At 37.5% G+C, this 16,151-nt stretch overlaps 1 protein-coding gene across 3 annotated transcripts; it reads left to right on the plus strand.

Moving 5' to 3' along the window:
* The first annotated feature begins 877 nt into the window (after nucleotides 1-877).
* On the plus strand, nucleotides 878-13,991 carry LOC110372984 (nucleosome assembly protein 1-like 1). 3 transcript variants are annotated; one of them, XM_021330041.3, is made up of 9 exons: nucleotides 878-1,038; nucleotides 1,402-1,516; nucleotides 6,573-6,780; nucleotides 7,377-7,537; nucleotides 7,795-7,925; nucleotides 8,114-8,274; nucleotides 9,184-9,372; nucleotides 10,250-10,372; nucleotides 11,609-12,627. In XM_021330041.3, the coding sequence occupies exons 2-9, from the start codon at nucleotides 1,410-1,412 to the stop codon at nucleotides 11,669-11,671; spliced, it is 1,143 nt and encodes a 380-aa protein (XP_021185716.1). In that variant the 5' UTR covers nucleotides 878-1,038; nucleotides 1,402-1,409; the 3' UTR covers nucleotides 11,672-12,627. The 3 variants fall into 3 exon arrangements, with proteins under 3 accessions (XP_021185716.1, XP_021185714.1, XP_021185715.1); XM_021330039.3 differs by lacking the exon at nucleotides 11,609-12,627 and adding an exon at nucleotides 12,788-13,991 and having other exon boundaries at nucleotides 879-1,038; XM_021330040.3 differs by lacking the exon at nucleotides 11,609-12,627 and adding an exon at nucleotides 12,788-13,991 and having other exon boundaries at nucleotides 993-1,139.
* Nucleotides 13,992-16,151: the final 2,160 nt, after the last annotated feature.

The following is a 16,151-nucleotide window of genomic DNA, read 5'->3' on the forward strand; positions in this document are numbered from 1 at the left end:
AAAAAAATCGCGCTCTCTCCACTCGTGCCTGGGGCACGATTCTGCTATTTTGCTTAAGCGATACACATCCGACTGAGATCCAATCCCGACTCAATTACGATTGAAGCGTATGTGGCATTCCACTATTTTTTCTTTTAAATAAACGTTTTTATCCGTTTCTGTAATTCAATAATAAATCATTATTATCTGCAAATGATTTACGATTGCAGCATGATTGTAGAGCAGATTACCGTATGAACCAAATGGGAGACCAATCGCAAACCAATCGTTGGAATACGATTGGTCTTATATACCTAAGTAGCAGAATGCCCGCTAAGTTTAAAACTGCTATTTCGATTACATTTTGACATTATTAACTCAGCAGAATCGGGCCCCTGCTACTTCACTTCATCTAAACCCATTTTTCAGTGTTTTCCACACTAATTCCTACTAAATTCATAGCGGCCACCAGCACTGGGTTTTAGTGCGAAAGCCTGCCTATCTGTAAGATTGTTTGAAAGAGTTTCCGCAGCCTCATCCTAGTAGACCTCGAACACGAAGGGTTCCATTCCATTCATTTAGAAAAGAATAGGTACTATCTTCATTCTTTAGCTTCGTCTACCTACGGCATCTTTCACACATTTGATCATTTCTAATAAAGTCAATTTTCTAAATGTCATTATTGCAAATACAGAACCCTAACCTCCGAAAAGAACTTGGCCAGTTTTTCTTTTTCGTCTGTAATCATTGTTGGTCACAACCACCCTGCTGATTAATTTAATTTATTAAAGTTTTACTGGAATAACTTACGAAAAAACTGTTTGAAAAGATTTTCGAAGTGAAAGTTGATGTCACAGTCATTTTTCTCCCGTTTTTATGTAAAAATGCATGGACGCATGAAAAAAAAACATCCGGAAGTGGTAAACTTCAACTTGCCAGTTTCATTCGTTTTCGTTCTTGATAACTTCATTTCATTCGCCGTCATTTCAAGTCACTGTGGTCACTCATTCGCCGTATTCCGTCGCCATCTTTCTTTTCGCAACTTTTGTCGGCAGTAAGGTACGTTATTGTATTGGAATATTTCGCTAAATAAAACGAAATTGTGATTAAAAAGTCGTCAGACCCCTACCGCATTGTTTTTGCGAATCGTTTTACGTTCCGTAAGTGGTAATATTTTTTTAAATGTGCAAGAACAAAGTCGGCCATGTGGTCGGCCAAAATGGTTTTTCAACGTACTACGCATTATGTTTTACATCGAAAATCATAAAGTATGCTTTGTAGAAAGGTCGTTTAAGTAGTTTAATGCTATTTGGTGCGATAGTGTTGTATTAGAATATTGATTGTAAAAGTATTTGTCGGAAGCCGGTACGGTAACCAACGTGGCGCGAACGGCGTTATGCTAACATAGTGGTTTTGTTTTAGATATAAACATGGGTACAGTGGAGCGCGCCGGAGATGACCACACTTCTGAAGTGGAGTCTGGAGAAGAGGAAGAAATTGTCGGGGGTGGTGAGCTGGCCCAGCACTTCATGAAAAGGTATGTCTATGTATAGGTTAGCCTTGCCCTCACTGTCAATGACAGCCACATGTTGACATTATCAATAGTTTTAACCTTTAGAAACGTTTAATCTCTATTTGCCATGCTACTATTTAATTTTAAATATGCTCATTATTCAAGAAATTTTAAACACAAGTTTTGCCCTTTCACATAATTTATGTGCTCATGTAGCAAGATTAATATAATCTGACATATTGACAAGACCAATGTCACATTTTCTAATTTATTCTAAAATAAATCAATCAGGAATATAGTCCAAACTAGTCAAGGAAAATATATTTTCAACATGTGTCAATTTTATATACCAAAATTATTACACAAGATTTTATTGATTTATTGGAGACCATGAGCTGTGTATAAATTGTCATGTCAATGTTCTCTGTCATGAAAGTTCCGGCATGCCATGTCCCATAATAGTTTAATTCTCATTAAAAATGTTCATTGCATGGTGGGACCTAAATTTATGGTTGATGAATCACCATGCTCAAATAGAACAGTCATAAACTGCTGGAAAAACCCATCAGTTTGATTAAAGTTTTTCTACACCAATTCAATAAAGAAGAGTCTTATTATTAATTAGTTTTTACTTCAATCATCATTCTCCGAGCCTTTTTCCCAAACTACGTTGAGGTCGGCTTCCAGTCTAACCGGATGTAGCTGAGTACCAGTGCTTTACAAGGAGCGACTGCCCTATCTGACCTCCTCAACCCAGTTACCCGGGCAACCCAATACCCCTTGGTTAGACTGGTGTCAGACTTCCTGGCTTCTGACTACCCGTAATGACTGCCAAGGATGTTCAATGACAGCCGGGACCTACAGTTTAACGTGCCATCCGAAACACAGTCATTGGCGTCTAAGATATACTTAGAAAGTACATACAAACTTAGAAAAGTTTTTACTTCAAATGCATGCAAACATTCCGTAATTTTGAGGTATCCGCTTCTACCTATTGTGGGTAGCACAGTACTCAAGGCCTTTTGGCTAGGTATTAGTACACAAATTAAATACACATGGGAATAAACCAAACAAAAACTTAAACAGGACCTTTCAAATCATTCCACCTAACCGCAACCATTATCTATGATTACCTACTTGGACTCAGATCTACTAATTCAAGGAGTATGTACAAAAAGGCGCGATTCGAGATTACGGTTCATTGAACTAATGAGTCATTTCACGCTCTACTTGATCAATAAATGTTCAGTCATAGCTGACGGAATTTATATACGCGGCGCGGTTAGGTTTAACCAAGCATAAATCTTAGTGCATCTGAAAGTCTACGGCAGGTGTATTATAGTTCTGCCAGGGCTACGGGACTGTTCGAAAGAGTCACCGCTTCCCTGGTACATAAAAGGCCTAAACCCACAGCGGGAGGGGTCTTTGATGATTTTTGCCGTCGTAAAAAAGAAACAACATAGGTGTATTATAGTAGTCTCCACACGTGGTTATGAATGTAAAACCAATCTACCATGGCCTACTTGAAATTCCCTATAATTGCTAATCTATCATTATTCATTATCTATTTATTTCAAACAGTGTAGCTTTCCAAAGGATTTTTTTTTTCAAGTTTATCATGGAGCCACTGGGGTTAGTACCCACAAAGAAGCAATAAAAATTCCCTTTATACCTAATATTAATTTCCGTCAAGAGAAGTCATGCATATGACACGAGAAAGCCTATGCCTAGATGTGACGATGATCTGCTGTCCCAAAATAACTGAGCGTGGGCTTCCCTTAAAAGCGTTACTATAATCAATTGTGCGAAATTTTTGTTTCCATAATTCTCACATACTAAACATGAGAAGCAACAGGATTTTTTTAAACAACTTTCAGATATTATTTCTATCTAATTAAATCTGTTTTTCATCGTATTTTGTTACACCACCTGAAATATTCTATTGAATAGAATAGAATCATTTATTTACCCAAAGATGTGTACACAGGCATGCGCGTAGGATAAATAATACGATTAAAGGTATAAAAGTTGTTTGCCACTTGTCATGGCATTTAATTTAACAATTTCGGAGATTCATATGTCGGCTGATTATTTTATGTTATAATCATCGGCAAGGATATTGAGCCCTGACCTTCACTTGCGCAGAAGTGATTTATTGCCTTAAGTGTACAGTGCGCAAAGCGATCCCCACCCTTCCGCCGAGAGCTCATTATCCGTGCCGATAACTATAGCATTTCAACAAATATGTTTTAATTAAATAATATTGATATTTCCCCTCACAAAATGTTTTATCATGACTAGGCACTACTTCCTTTTTTTCGGTTGCCTTACTATCATTTCATTTAATGCGAAAAAAATGCAATCGATCGGCTTAAAAGTAAAATTAATAGTTCTTCCATTGTAGTCTCGTCCATTAAAATATGTATTGTTAGTCAATTCAAAGACTCGTTTGTTCAGACTTCTTGGCCTTAGTAATATCGCCGTCCATTAGTTTGCCAATTTCGCACCCTTTTTGCACGAACACTTCCATTATAGAGAAACCTTCATTCCGAAGGGCATATTACAAGACAAATTGCTACTAACCAAGGTACCTACAATGTCTTTTAATGGCTACGACGCAGTACGAGTCATGTTCCAAACGAATACATTGCATTAATATGTTATGTGATGCGCACTTAATAAGCCATTTCCCTCCGTTCTTACGACTCGGGATGTTGGGCAGCTGTTACTTGTATTTCATTCTTTTATTTGCGCATAGGATGTCATTAAAGCAATTGTACCTTTTAAAACTTAAAAAAAAAAAAACTAAAAACTTGAGAATTTCCGCCGAATCTATTTTCTAATCGAATATTGAACGAATGTCAAGATTCGCAGATTGAATGAACAATGAACCCTCAATAGTTAATAAGTTTCGGACGGAAGTTAAACCGAACCTCCGTCGAATGTATCGATGAACGCAGGAAGCAGACTCATACGTATGAATATGCAAAAAGCCGGTTATTCTCTGCTCTCCGGTCCTTCACACTGACTCAGTAAAAGGTTTACAAAAACTAAAATAACTGCCTCTCGCTGACTTCCGTATAATGTAGATAGATAGGTTGGTATGCATCCGACGACTAATGTTTCTACACTAAATGATTTCATTATCAACTCGTTAGAAAATATTACGCACATCTACAAAACGTGTTCATTTTCCACTTGTTCAACTAGAAAACAAAGATACATTAAACCAGTTACAAAAAAATCGCACTATATAATAGGAAGCAGATATTTAATCTACTGATCTTAATGTCTAATTAATTTATTTTTGCACTCACATGAAGCAATCGCTACACGAAGATATTTTGCGAGATAACATCAATTGTAACGCCAAACGTGTCGGTTTTTACATCGACAAAAAATGAAATCACGACTGTGCTGCGCATAACATGCCTATATACAATGTCTACAGTAGCGAAAGTCTGTCTGCAGATCGAAAGCTTTTAAACTATAGCTGCGTACACTGTTATATCTTTGCGTAGATTTTGAATAAAAATATTACGGGCAGCAGAGGCCATGCCTTAAGGATATATTTTAATTGTGATATTCTCAGGTTTTTATCAAAAGGTCAAAAACGGAGATTTCTTGAAGTCGGAGAGCCCTGAGGGTGTGTTGACCGCTTAGTGGGTGGCTAATCGACCTTCTTGGACGATGCAACCGGTTTTTTTCTTTTCGCGCAGATTAATCACGGCACTTGTCATTTACAAGGCTTCATTTTATTCTAAAGCTAGGAATTACATCAACCAGCGTGATCTACATCGGTATTTTAATTGTTTTTGCTCTGAAATACTTTAAACGTTTTGCAGCTCAGTCGTCTCGGAGTAATTGAGCGCAATCATTTCATGTTTTCTTTTTAAACACGATCAAACAATGCTCTCGTAAAATAGAATAGATTAATGTTGAAGAGATTGTGGACATTTTTAAAAGAATTCGTCTATTGTGATAAAAATTTCCAAATACATACTTAGCCCACAACCAGCACATTGACATACCTATGCTGAAAGGCTGAACGTCATTGTCGTCGTTTAAATGATCAGAGAGGTCGTCATTTATCTCGAAGACATGTTTACATTATCACTGTTGGTGATAGTCGATTAATTGATTGGAAGATTATACTAAACGACCTCTGGTGATTGATGATACCACTGGTAGCAGATTAATGGTAACTGTAAGCTTTTAATTAAACATACAGTACTGATGTATGGTGGGTTAGCCCTATTAGTTAGCTACGCACGATGTAGAAATTATATCATCATTTTGCCATATTTTCCCTTAGAACCAAGAAATATTTTTCGGACAGAATTTCTATATTCGAACGGAGTACCAAACGCGTAGTATAGCAATAAAAAGCTGGCAGTAACAAGCGAAGGTCGTTCTTCTCGTATAAACTAATAAACCCTCGGATCAGGTACCTGTCTACATCACTGGAATATTTATACTTGGTACACTGATGCTCACAATCATGTTTATTTGGTTACGCAACGAGACTATTTCAGGAAATTTGGAACGCTACTGTAAATCTACTGCGTATCTTCACGCCGGTAACATGAAATCTGGTGTTTTTTTGTCGTCAAACGTAAATTAGGTTGTTCCTTGTTGAAACGATTAAGATTTTTCACGTGGGGGATAATAATTTCGTATCTTTTATTTATACTCTATTTATTACTGAATTCAATGCCGGTAAAGGCACCGTTAATGTATAGTAGGTCAATCAATTCTTTCATGACTATGCACAACTCAGTTTCCAAGAAATAGGCCAACTGAAGGATTTCCAACGTTTATATATTTGTATTTTAATCTGCATCAAGTTTATTATGCCATAGCTTCTCAGAATGACGTACCAATCTGTAAGTATTTGTAGGCAAGTTTACAGTATTATGAAAAAAAAAACCTGTGATAGTTTGTAAAGCGCGTCTAAGGCCGGCAATAGGCGAACCGTTTGAAGCAGTCACGGACGGACGGAAAGCTGACTCCTCCTTTTCGGGAAGTCTGTTACTAAGAAGTTGGTAAAATGTTATGAAATAGTTTCGATTGTCAACAGCGGCATCACCCGCAATGAGATGCTAGCAGCCATCACGAACCGCATCCACGTGGAGGCCATGGCGTCCCTGCCGCCCAACGTGCGCCGACGCATCCGCGCCCTGCGCACTCTGCAGAAGGAGTTCGTCGACATCGAGGCCAAGTTCTACAGCGAAGTGCATGCGCTTGAGTGCAAGTACGAGAAGCTGTATAAGCCTCTGTTTGAAAAGGTAGCACATGTTCTTGATAATACCCTTGCACTGCCTAGAACGGTCATTATAGTATACCAGCTTCACAGGCTTTAAGATGTAAGAAACTTGAAAGAAGTGTCTTCGTGCTGATACTGTCCACGAAACGTACACTAAATGTTTTTATGAGCCGGCTAAGGCTTATTAAAGTTTCTCTTTTAATTTACATAAGTGATAGTGTTCATTAAATTGTTCAATGGTGCATTGGACATTGCAAAAAGAATATGCCTCTAGTGACGAATACTCTATCACAATTTATTATAAGTACTTAACACAAGTACGCAATAACGTGAATGCGATGGTAATTTGATTACGTTAGTGATAAGGGAAATTCATTATGAAGAGGGTTCTAATAATATATCCCTAAATCGATATTTCGAAACGTCTCTACTGGAACGTATTTAAAGTTTAGCCAAATGGGACTACACCTACATTTATTAATAAAGTCGGCATTCAGACAAAAAATAATATTTTCCATACTGCAAGCGGAATTGAATCAAAACCTTGTCTTGGCGGTATTTCGCCAAAGTAATTTAATCTTATAACAAAAGCATATTTTTTACATATTTTGTTGACAGCGTGCTCTAGTTGTGAATGGTGGCTATGAACCCACTGACGAAGAGTGCTTGAACCCGTGGCGCGATGAAAATGAAGAGGAAGAGTTGGCACGAGCGGTACAGAGCGCGGCCATCACTGACGGCACGGATGATAAGAAACCGGCTGACGAGAAACCTGCCGAGTTAGTACTTTACTTTTCAAACACCAGCCATTTAACCATAACGATAATCAAGCCAATTTTACGACTGGTTATAGTTAAATGGTGCAGATTTCAGCTTGTAGAAGGAAAAAATACCAATGCTTTTAATGATGACTTATACACACCAAGAATTGAAGAATCATGATAAGATTTACATGCATCACCAACTGAGGATTTACAAAAATCTGTCTACACATATGCCTGTGTTCCTACTGTGTCTTACTAAGGTATGGTTTCAGACCACCGATGGACCCCAATGTTAAGGGCATCCCAGACTTCTGGTACACCATATTCAAGAATGTTTCAATGCTCTGCGAGATGATGCAGGAACATGATGAGCCTATTCTTAAGTGCTTGCAGGATATTAAAGGTAAGACAACATCACTATAATTTTTTACAGTTTTTTCTAAATATAAAATTTTATGATGACATTCCAACACCCAATAACTGAAGAAATCATGATTGATTTGTTTAACATGCATCACCAACTGAGGAAAACTCTTCAAAATCAAAAATATCTGTTTTCCAAACACACCTGACTTATGGGCCATTTTCCAGTGCAAATGCATGAGGACCCCATTGGTTTCACCCTGGAATTCCACTTCGCGCCTAACGACTACTTCACAAACACCATCCTGACCAAGGAGTACTCTATGAAGTGCAAGCCCGATGAGGAAAACCCACTCGAGTTTGAGGGACCAGAGATTTACTCTTGCAAGGTATGCATCATTTTTTAAAATTACGTGTTTGTTAACAATTGTCACCGTAAAAAGCTTGATAGTTATTTTTTCCCAGTTTTACTCTGGCACTGTGAGTATGAATTTGGTCGGAATTTGATTCCCATTATTATTATGTTCTGTTTTACGTGAATAAGTCCCAAGCATGAGGTGTCAGTTCATAAAGTGTGCGCTGCTTACGTTATTTAGTTGTTGTTTGATAACAAGTTCATCATCACTTATGCTCTGATTATGCAACAAGAAAATATCATGCACTCCTAGCACTGCCCAATATGGCTCAACCTAAGAAAGGCTTTACTTCAAGGATAATATTTCACGTGAAACAGAATGTGAATCTTTACCCCTACCATGATGTACTCTGCAAAAAATATTAACTTTCAGTCCTAGCTTGCAAAGATGTTGAAGCTTCTTCTTCGTCTTCTCGGTTCACGCTTCTCTGGTTAGGGGTAAGGTTAACAGCTAAATAGAAAACCGCTTTGTCCCGCTGCTTATTACGCTGGATCAGTACCGTCAGCAACGACTCCTCATGCTCATCACCTCGCAGGTATGCTCAACACAGGCCCAAACCATGCATCACGCTATTTTACTACTTTGCACTTGGTTTCTGCCAATTTCAAATTTTGGTGCAAAAGATTGCGCGTCTACACTATGTTAGACGTACTTACGCGAAGGTGACTTGTGGATGACTAGTAGTTTTGTTCCCAGAAAATCTAATATTTAGCCACACTGCGCTGATATGATATGCTGTAGTGAAGAAGTACTTGCTATAAATCTACTAGGTGAAGCGGAAGTTGAAGATGATTTTTACACAATGTATAAAATCTCGAATTATGCACCGTATTTTCGCGTCTCCGTCCTGGGCACCAAATAACTCATACCCATATTTGACAGGGTTGCGAGATCAACTGGAAGAAAGGCAAGAACGTGACAGTGAAAACGATAAAAAAGAAGCAGAAGCATAAGTCCCGCGGTTCCGTCCGCACCGTCACCAAGTCCGTGCAGGCGGACTCGTTCTTCAACTTCTTCTCCCCGCCCACCATGCCCGATGACCCCAACTCTACTCTCGCCTCTGATATTCAGGTAATTGCCATTTCATTTACTCACACACAAGTACTTTCCTGTGCAAAATCACTTCAGGTCCATATTATAATCTACACTCTGACATGATACCTTCTTGAAAACTGATAGGAGTTGATAAATGTGCAGCCTGAATACTAATAAGAAGTGAATAATATGAAGGTTGAAGATAGTGAAAACACAATATGTAACATAAAGTTAGTTTTGCGCTGTAACTATACTCTGTTTTTTAATCTCGTAGACTAAACTGACATTACGAGTGTTCTTAGTTTATTGCAAATTCTTAAATAGTGATGTGGCACGACCGAAACTTAGCGTTAATAAAATCAAGTATCGTTTTTTTACAATAAGTCATCCTGAAATAATAGGCTTATTCTTGATGATTACGCATGGCATTGCGTGGTCAGATGTCCCAGGCAGTTTGTAGCACGTCGTGCAGCCGTGTGTACGCGTACGTGACTTGCAAATATAAAACTTTGAATGAATCTTAAATTCTTCTATTATTATAGATAAAAAGTTACGATTCAACAAACCGGTATCGTAAGTACAATTAGTACAACACTGTACAAAAAAGCTAGCAACATTATTTGCAACAGACATTTTTCAAGTGTCAATTTAGTCTACAAGATTAAAAAACAGACTATAGATTTAATAAAAAATATGGCCTCAAAAGTCAACAATTTGGAAGTGGGGAAACCTTCTGTCATGTTTTAGGTGGTCTGTCATATTCTTCTTTAATTAAAGGAAGCCTTCATAAATGTACAAATATTTTGAAGATTTTGCAATTAGTTATCATGATAAGTTTATACCCCCAAGCTATATCTAAGATATTACTTCAAAATGTCTCTAACAAGCGTAAAAAATGTGTAATTTCGAGCAGGCGCTGCTAACAGCTGACTTCGAGATCGGTCACTATATTCGCGAGCGCGTGGTGTCTCGCGCCGTGCTGCTGTACACCGGCGAGGGGCTCGACGATGACGACGATGATGATTACGAAGAAGAGGTCAGTACGATGCCGCATTAACACACTCACGTCCTACGTGACAGATTGAAGCGATGCGAAAACAACAAATAGCCGATTTCTTTTGATATATCACGTAATTCGCTTAGAATCTTCGCATCGCGTCGATAGCTTACTAACACTTTGCAGTTACACTTGATTCTACATACTTACATTGATGTCGTGTGACGTTGTAGCAAAATAAAATCAATTGTTACTGCATCGTTGTTGGTTATTCGGATGCTGGTGTTTTACGGAAGTTCCACGCTAGAGGGCCGAATTTTTTAATGTATTGTCCTAAAAATGTACTCATTTGATAAGACAATTTTCAATACTGTTGACAGTTTGTTTTCCTCAAAAGGAGCGAGTGTAGCCTGAGTTTCACCAATGTCATAAATTGGACTCGCTTAAATCTCAATTTTAAATGTTCAAGGTATTATTTTTATTGTTTTAGGATGAAGACCATTTATTCCATATCTTCTTACGTTTATGTCATCAGTTCAATATGACCATGTTGTAATGGTTCCCATAGCTGTCATCTAATAACTTGCCATTTTACAATAAGTCTATAGGTTGTATTTTGTTTTTTATACTTGGTTTTTCGGGGTGTCATGTGGTTGAGTGCCCTGATATTCTAGCATTGTGCTTCCGTGAAAAGCCTTAAAAATGTCTCGAGATATGCTTGAAATCAGGCAGTTTAGTAGATAGTGATGTGCATCTCAATGTATGGGATGGATGGTTCCAGGGCAGTAGATCAATCAGAACTATGCAGTAACTTATTAAAAATAAGAAAACACTCACATAACAGGCTAACCGTTGCTTGTAAGTAGAATAAGATAATTTGAAGGTGTATTTCTGATTGAACTATGGCCAGAACAAACACGGCGATGAACAATTCGTCAGTACTCAACGCGCTTATCTGCATAACTTCAAGAACAGTGAATTCTACAGCCATCTAGCATTTCCACAAGGTGTTAGTTTGAATATATTGCATGGTAGAACCTTTTAATTGCTTGCTTAGCTAATGTAGCACCGGATGTGCTATGGGTTGATTTTTGCCTCCTCCCCACTCCCCGCATATCAGACGAAGGTACAGTATGTGTGAGTACCCCGCTCCCGAATGTATAGTTAGTAGTGGCGTCTGCATAAATCTTCCACGGGTAACAGAGTATACAGTATCTACGTCTGGTGGGTGTTGGCTGGTGGCTGCACAAACAAAAGCGATATATTTGTTTTCAGGAGGATTCTTCGTACTTTGACGAAGACTCGGGGACGGAGGAAGTGTCCGACGTGGAGGATTGATGCAAGTCGATTGTCCGACCGCCCCCTAGCGTTATATAATCCGTCAGTGGCAGCTGTTCGCGCGGCCGTGCCACGACCTCCGCGTGCTTTACTCTTGTCGCGACCATATCAGCCCATATCTCTTTTAAATTGTACCAAAAATCGATTCGCCAGGCGAACCGTGATACCACAATACTCCTGCGCCGCGTCGGGTTATTGTCCTATAAATCGGTAGTATTTGTACGCTAGAATATTGTTATTAATATAAACTTGTCGCTATCCACACGTCCGTTCTATGCATGGTTTATCCCTTGGCTAGATAAATATGTTTTAGAGTAGATTTTTGTACGGAGGCCCCGAGGGCCGCCGTAGTCTGATGCGAGAAGTGTGAGGTGCCTTCATTATCCATGTATAATGCATGTTAACTTGTTAGATGTCTGTTGCGACAACTATTTTGCATTTCTAGTTTAGTTATACATTACTCGTTTTTATTTATTATACAGTAATTATAGTGTGTATTTTTGTTTACGAATTTTACTTATTCGTTTGAGTACTTTGAAATTTCATGTGATATTACTATTCTCTAAGGCTATATTTAATGTTTCCTATTGATTGAAATTGAAGTACTGTCATTCCATTGAGACGCTAGTAGATCCTCGCACCGGGCGCAACACCGCTCTGCCCAGGAATTGAATTCGCTGAATCTCTTTTTAGTGCCAAAATGCATTTTTACATCATCACTTGAACATCGCCAGCTGTGATCTATCCGATATTTAAATAATATATATTTTAATACTGATTTGACAATAGTTAGGTCGGATAATAGATGTATATTTTTTATTTATGTAATCTTCTATTGAAGTTAGCATAATAATGTCAATGTATAGCAGCTCGTCAGGTAGTTTTTATATATCGGTAATGGCTTTATGTTTTTGGCATGATGTCGTAATGATGACATTAAAATTGTATGCTTTGTACTCGAGTGTGTTTTATTTATGTTATCCTTATTATTTGCATGCGAATTGTGCGAGTTTGTCGAGTATGCAGATGGTTGCAGAATTCACGTTCAATGTTATGTAAGGTAACGTCGCCGAGGCTGGTGTTTGTAATATGTGTTGACGTTGTTGGCGTTGCCAGGAGGAGGAGGAATGCTCCACGGAAGAAAGCGAAGACGAGGAGCCTGCGCCGCGGAGGCGAGGCAAGAAGCCCATCAAGGCTGGCATGGAGGACCCGGCCGAGTGCAAGCAGCAGTAACCGCGCCGCACGGCCTCCATACCGAGAGTATGTTTGGTGCTGAATATCTACTTACCCTTCACTACATTCGACCGCTCTAGCTGTTAACTTTGTTCTCGCGAGGACATTCACTAGCCAATAATTTAAACCATTTGTTTTGAAACTGGGTCTTTTGTAGTGAGAGGCAATGTTCCATCAGTTCTATACTAAGAATTGTATTTAAATATACCTTCATAATCAATTTCGTATACGTGTTCATTAAGAGGCAACACTGTCTTTTAACTAAATAAATTGATAAATTGATTTGTGTGATGTTGTGCTGCTTTTCCGAAGACATAATGCCGTAATAGCATAAATGATCAGTCGCGTCAGACTATAGCCGCACACAAATGCAGTAAATTATAAAGCAGTGACTGATATCTAGTATAGGATGCTTCTTAGAAAAAGGAACAAAATTTCGACTGAGTAACCTCGCAAGCCGTATCTTCCTTCACATTCCTTATTTCGTGTCAGAACACAACAAAAGTAATGGAATGTTTCTTGAGGCAGCCTTCGAAACGGTGACGATGAAATTTTATGCTTTCGTTAAACAATTTCAACTACAGTTTAAGCGCCGTGTAGTGACTAGAGCGCCCAATTTTTGTGTAGTTCTCTGTTGTCGCCCCCGCTTCGAAGCTTGGGCCCAATTGAATACTCCGCCTTGAGTTCACTGTCGTTTATTATTAATTTGTCCATTGTTTTAGCATGTTTAACAGTTGGTGCTTGAGGCACGATAGCTAGGCTAGTACGAGACTTGTGATTTGTTAACACGTGTTGGAATTAACGGTCTATGAGACAGTAATTAATTAATCTTAAAATAATGTTATTTTGTATTTGTGTAATGCGCCGAAAAGCGGCCGTGTTGCCAGGTTTATAAGGACTTCACAATGCAAATTATTATGTTATAGGTGTAATTGTTATGTTGTTACAATTAACTTCGGCGTGATTGTAAAGCTATTTGAAACAAGTGGTTATTTTTTATGAACGGTATAGCGTTATGCTCGCGTTGCGTACACCAGCTATAGGGTATTTGTACACATAACATTTTTAAATAAATTTCATAATGAAACTAGTTTTTTATTTTCTTCAGACCTTTCCTTTTGTGTGCGTTCGCGCAGCGGAATGTTGTTGAATTTAAAGATTTTAATTATGCAGATAATTAGTGTATGACGTCCTATAATTGTGTATGGTAAATAAAAATTTGTGTATGCAGCCATTGTGGAGAAATTCACCAAAAACGGATTCCGCTGGGCGAACGTTGGCGAACGTTGTCCTGGCGGAACTTTTTTTAATCCATAGACTTTAGAAGAAAAGAGATGTGTCCGAAAATTAGTGTGTATTTGTGTATAATTGATTATGTATGAATGAAATTAGTGCATGCATAAACTTCGGAGAAATTCAAGTTTCCGCTACGCGAACGTTTGGCCATTAGCTAGTTTTCATATAAAGCGCTTACATAGAGAGCTGTAGATTTTTCCATACGTTGTTTTGAATTTGTTTATATTTGTTCAAAAAACAGATTTAGAAAAAGTCGTAGGGTTTAAAAGATAAAAATATAAACGTAAAATACACTTATTAGGTCTTAGTTCTTAAAGTATGCAGTTTGGGGTCTAGATTTTCACGTTTACACAAACCTTGTAAGTGTCTCCAACATGTTGCCAAGTATCAATGATGTTCCATTAGTAATTAAAAAGTTATAGGATATTTTAACATGAACAGATCACTGTTAATAAAGCAGTCGAATATCACGACGTTCTAAAGGAATTGCATGGTAAAATGTATGCCAATAATTAGTTTAATCATTCAACTATTCACTTGCAAAATTTCATGTCATTAAATTCAGTAATTAAAGAAAAACAATTAAAATATCGAAACCCTATATAATCCGACCAAGTTCGGATTGCTACTAAAAAGCGGCCGTGCCATATGTCTAAGCAACGTTCTTTACTTGGTAGGTTAGTATTTATTAATATGTTACAGTTGCGAACACAAGCGTTAGGAAAAAATAAAACAATTGTATTTCTTGATTTAAAAATATTCTTTTAATAATAATGCCACTTCTACGATAAAAATAAATCTTCAATTAACAAGTACTTCTCTATTTAGATATCCGTGTACAAAAATATTTTTATTATTATTACTTACATAAATTACTTGACGTGATTAAAAATAACGTTAATAAACGTTACGTATTTTAACTAAAATGTCGTAGATAGTGGCATTATTATTTAAAAAATATTTTTCATTCAAGAAATGCAATTGTTTTATTTTTTCCTAACGCTTGTGTACGCAACTGTACCATATTAATAAATATACTAACCTTCCAAGTTAAGAACGTTGCTTAGACATATGGCACGGCCGCTTTTTTGTACCTATCCGAACTTGGTCGGATTATGTAGGGTTTCGATGCTCCGTCAGTATTATAATTGTCTTTCTTTAATTACTGAATTTAATGACATGAAATTTTGCAAGTGAATAGTTGAATGATTAAACTAATTATTGGCATACATTTTACCATGCAATTACTTTAGAACGTCGTGATACTCGACTGCTTTGTAAACAGTGATCTGTTCATGGTAAAATATCCTATAACTTTTTAATTACTAACGGAATATCATTGATACTTGGCAACATGTTGGAGACACTTACAAGGTTTGTGTAAACGTGAAAATCTAGACCCCAAACTGCATACTTTAAGAACTAAGACCTAATAAGTGTATTTTACGTTTATATTTTTATCTTTTAAACCCTACGACTTTTTCTAAATCTGTTTTTTAAACAAATATAAACAAATTCAAAACAACGTACGTAAAAATCTACAGCTCTCTACGTAAGCGCTTTATATGAAAACTAGCTAATGGCCAAACGTTCGCGTAGCGGAAACTTGAATTTCTCCGAAGTTTATGCATGCACTGATTTCATTCATACATAATCAATTATACACAAATACACACTAATTTTCGGACACATCTCTTTTCTTCTAAAGTGTATGGATTATAAAAAGTTCCGCCAGGACAACGTTTGCCAACGTTCGCCCAGCGGAATCTGTTTTTGGTAAATTTCTCCACAATGGCTGCATGCACAAATTTTTATTTACCATACACAATTATAGGACGTCTTACACTAATTATCTGCATAATTAAAATCTTTAAATTCAACAACATTCCGCTGCGCGAACGCACACTTCCTTTTCTATGGGACGATGTACACGCATGTAACATTTGGACCG

Source organism: Helicoverpa armigera, chromosome 19, assembly GCF_030705265.1.
Source record: "Helicoverpa armigera isolate CAAS_96S chromosome 19, ASM3070526v1, whole genome shotgun sequence".
Classification (NCBI taxonomy): Eukaryota; Metazoa; Arthropoda; class Insecta; order Lepidoptera; family Noctuidae; genus Helicoverpa; species Helicoverpa armigera.

Bases quoted from the DNA above. Each gene is read 5' to 3' on its own strand.
- LOC110372984 (XM_021330039.3), top strand. From the start codon at position 1,410: ATGGGTACAGTGGAGCGCGCCGGAGATGACCACACTTCTGAAGTGGAG. The intron at 1,517-6,572 runs GTATGTCTATGT...GATTGTCAACAG, and splicing joins GCCCAGCACTTCATGAAAAG to CGGCATCACCCGCAATGAGA. The intron at 7,926-8,113 runs GTAAGACAACAT...GCCATTTTCCAG, and splicing joins GTGCTTGCAGGATATTAAAG to TGCAAATGCATGAGGACCCC.